Below are 2,761 nucleotides of genomic sequence, written 5' to 3'. Positions count from 1 at the left end.
GGAGGTCTACCTTTAGATTCAACAAGCCGCCACATGTACCATGACGCTACTGATCTATACGGACGCCATTTCTCGCAAAGCTGCTCCATTTGCGATGGACGAGGCAAATACGGCAAGTCATTAAGCATCTGCACACCTTTCCTTACACCAAGATCATTAACTGGCAACACATCGGGTCTATGAAGAGAGTTTATCATAAACATATGAACCGACCATGACCCAATCCCATTGACCATCGTTAGCATCGTGAACAAAGATTTCTCATCCATGTTAACTATTGCAGAATCCGACAAGATCCCGTTTTGATATTTCCTAGCAAGATCGTGAAGGTAACTCGCTTTACGCCCGGAAACACCGATTTGACGAAGCCGTTGAGGTGTCAAAGGCAACACATTCTCTGGGACGACGCCGTTTTCACCTCCGCACATGTCAACGAAGCGTGTGTAGATTGAGTTCCCAGCCTTAGCTGCAAGCTGCTGATAGAGAATGCTTCTAATCAGAGCCAAGAACGGAGTATGAAAAGACTCGAACGTTGGTGGCGGGTGGATATCAATCAACGACGCGAGCAGAGGATCAACACTTTGGAGATGGTGAAGCGCTGTTTCAAGCTCGCCTTCACATGTCAGAGACCTCGCGTGGATCCTCGGCACGGTTATAGCGCGTGACTGTGATAATTTACTCTTCACGGGTTGTTTTGTAGCCGTCACGAGCGGCGGCATCATCTGGGAAAGGTTATGCTCCGGCTTGAATCCGTCGATGTTACCGGAGGCGTCGTCGTCGGGTGAAAGCTTTCGGATTTTTCGAGGACGGAGTGGGATTTTGGAAGGTGGAGACGATACATTGCCTAACTCAGTAACCCGTGGCGCTTCGATGGTGGTTGATGAGACGATTGAGCCAGAGAATCCGGCGGACAAAGTGGAGTCGTCATCGTTGGTTTCCGGTGGGATCGGACTAGGGTTTTCGGGATTGGGTGATTGTGGTTGGTCTTGGAGATGAGTATGTGACGATGGTTGAGAAGGTGAGTGTTCACCCATGTGGAGGAAATTGAGAAATCGAATTGATAAAATTAGGGTTTTTTTGGGTCGCTGCGAAGACTGGAGAGAATCGACAAAAACCTAATCGGAGACTAATCACGGCTGAGTGAAGGGGAAGGTTGCGCGTCTCGTGCTTGCTTGAACGTTAAATTCTTATCTAACGCGACTTTGATGAGAGTGGACCTCACGCTCCGACGTCCTTTTTATATGGGCTTCAAGTAAGCCCAGACGTGGTTGCTTGGGTCTTTTGAATTGGGCTCAGTAAACTGGACAGTTATTTACAAGAACTATTCGTTGTTGATGTAATCATGTTTTTCATATACAGTAAACTGAATATCTGATTGAGTAATGTTTATGCTTATATAATAAGGGTTTTGTAAATCATATATAATTATGAGTAATGTACATGTGAGAAATGAGGAGGAAAGAAAAATAAATAATCAATAAGTTTCTTAACTCTCTTATGTTTTAACCTAAAGTTGTGGTCAACGGAAAGTAAAATTAATGATGGATCGATGGAGACAGTAAGTAATATCAGATCCACAAAGACGTGTTAGGTATGATATGATTATGAATATGATACGCTCACGTTGCTCTCGTTTTGCGTTTTCTTTAATTTTCTTATGTTAATCAAATTGTTTGACAAAATCCGTTTTTTAGAGACAGGGTATTATATTTCAAAATCTATAAACATACATTTTTATAAAGTCGAGAGGTAAACTACAAATTATATATAGATAGTAAATTGATCTTACGTAAACCGTGATTTATATTTATTGCAAATGGTACGAATATTATTATAGTGAATACGAGAGTTATGAATATTTTGTTGACTTTTCTTCAGTATTCAATGATAGCATACAAGTCTCACTAATATTGTAAATTTGTGATTTTTCAGCACGTTTTTTTAGATGACAACGATAGACACCTCATAAATCAAAATGAGATGAATATATATATATATATATATATATATATATATATTTCTTAGACGAATATATCTTCGTAGATTTTTAATTTGATAAGAATAGTTTAGTTTTACATGTCTTTATTATGATCATGCTCTATAATTAGCAAAATGGCCAAACCACCATATTTATAAATTAAAGTCTGATATTAATCCCCTTAAATGTCACAATAATGGATTCTTTTTAATGTGAATATAGGTTTTTGATCTACAAATGCTGGTAGCCGATAATCATCAAAGTGACCACAAACAAGTTCTTACTTCTTAATTACGTAAGGGAAGAAAAAAGGATTGGATTGGGAAAAATCTGAAGGGCGGAACGTTGAGATGTTTTTCTCATCGGACATCATCCAATTATGAGTGTTTATAAGATTATGGTATGTAATCATTAGTCCCTCAGCCATCAGTTATGTACCATGAAACACTAAAGATCACTTTTTTTCTTCTAGGTCTTGTATACTTGTTTTGTTAATGATGCAAGTAAAGATGTGGACGCCTTTATCCAAGAGAATAAATAAAGTTTCGTATTCTTAGTATTAAATTATTAAGCCGGCGTGTAATATAAAAATTACAGGAATATTTCCACAAAAATAATTTCGTTTTGAACGAGGGTTGTTATCTTATCTATTATTTGCCAACACATTTTCTTAATTTGCATAATCTTATTCTTATCTATAGTATTTATTTGCCAACACATTTTCTCCAATTTAGATTTTTAGAAAATAATCTCCTCCCAAGTTGGTAAAAAAAAAAAAAAAAA

At 37.7% G+C, this 2,761-nt stretch overlaps 1 protein-coding gene across 3 annotated transcripts in view; it reads right to left on the bottom strand.

Annotated features, from left to right (window-relative positions):
- The window catches only part of LOC104702259, a 3,441-nt gene extending 2,262 nt beyond the window's left edge, over nucleotides 1-1,179 (bottom strand). The window contains exon 1 of one of the 3 annotated variants that reach the window (XM_010418090.2): nucleotides 137-1,179. In XM_010418090.2, coding sequence (XP_010416392.1) covers nucleotides 137-1,034 — 898 coding nt within the window. In that variant the 5' untranslated portion in view covers nucleotides 1,035-1,179. Of the gene's footprint in view, nucleotides 1-10 lie in introns of all 3 variants that reach the window. The other 2 variants (XM_010418088.2, XM_019227838.1) reach the window with 2 other exon arrangements.

The sequence above is a fragment of the Camelina sativa genome, chromosome 7 (assembly GCF_000633955.1).
Source record: "Camelina sativa cultivar DH55 chromosome 7, Cs, whole genome shotgun sequence".
In the NCBI taxonomy this organism is placed as follows: Eukaryota; Viridiplantae; Streptophyta; class Magnoliopsida; order Brassicales; family Brassicaceae; genus Camelina; species Camelina sativa.
The sequence above is the reverse complement of the archived record's forward strand: the minus strand, read 5'-3'. Positions and strand labels throughout refer to the sequence as shown.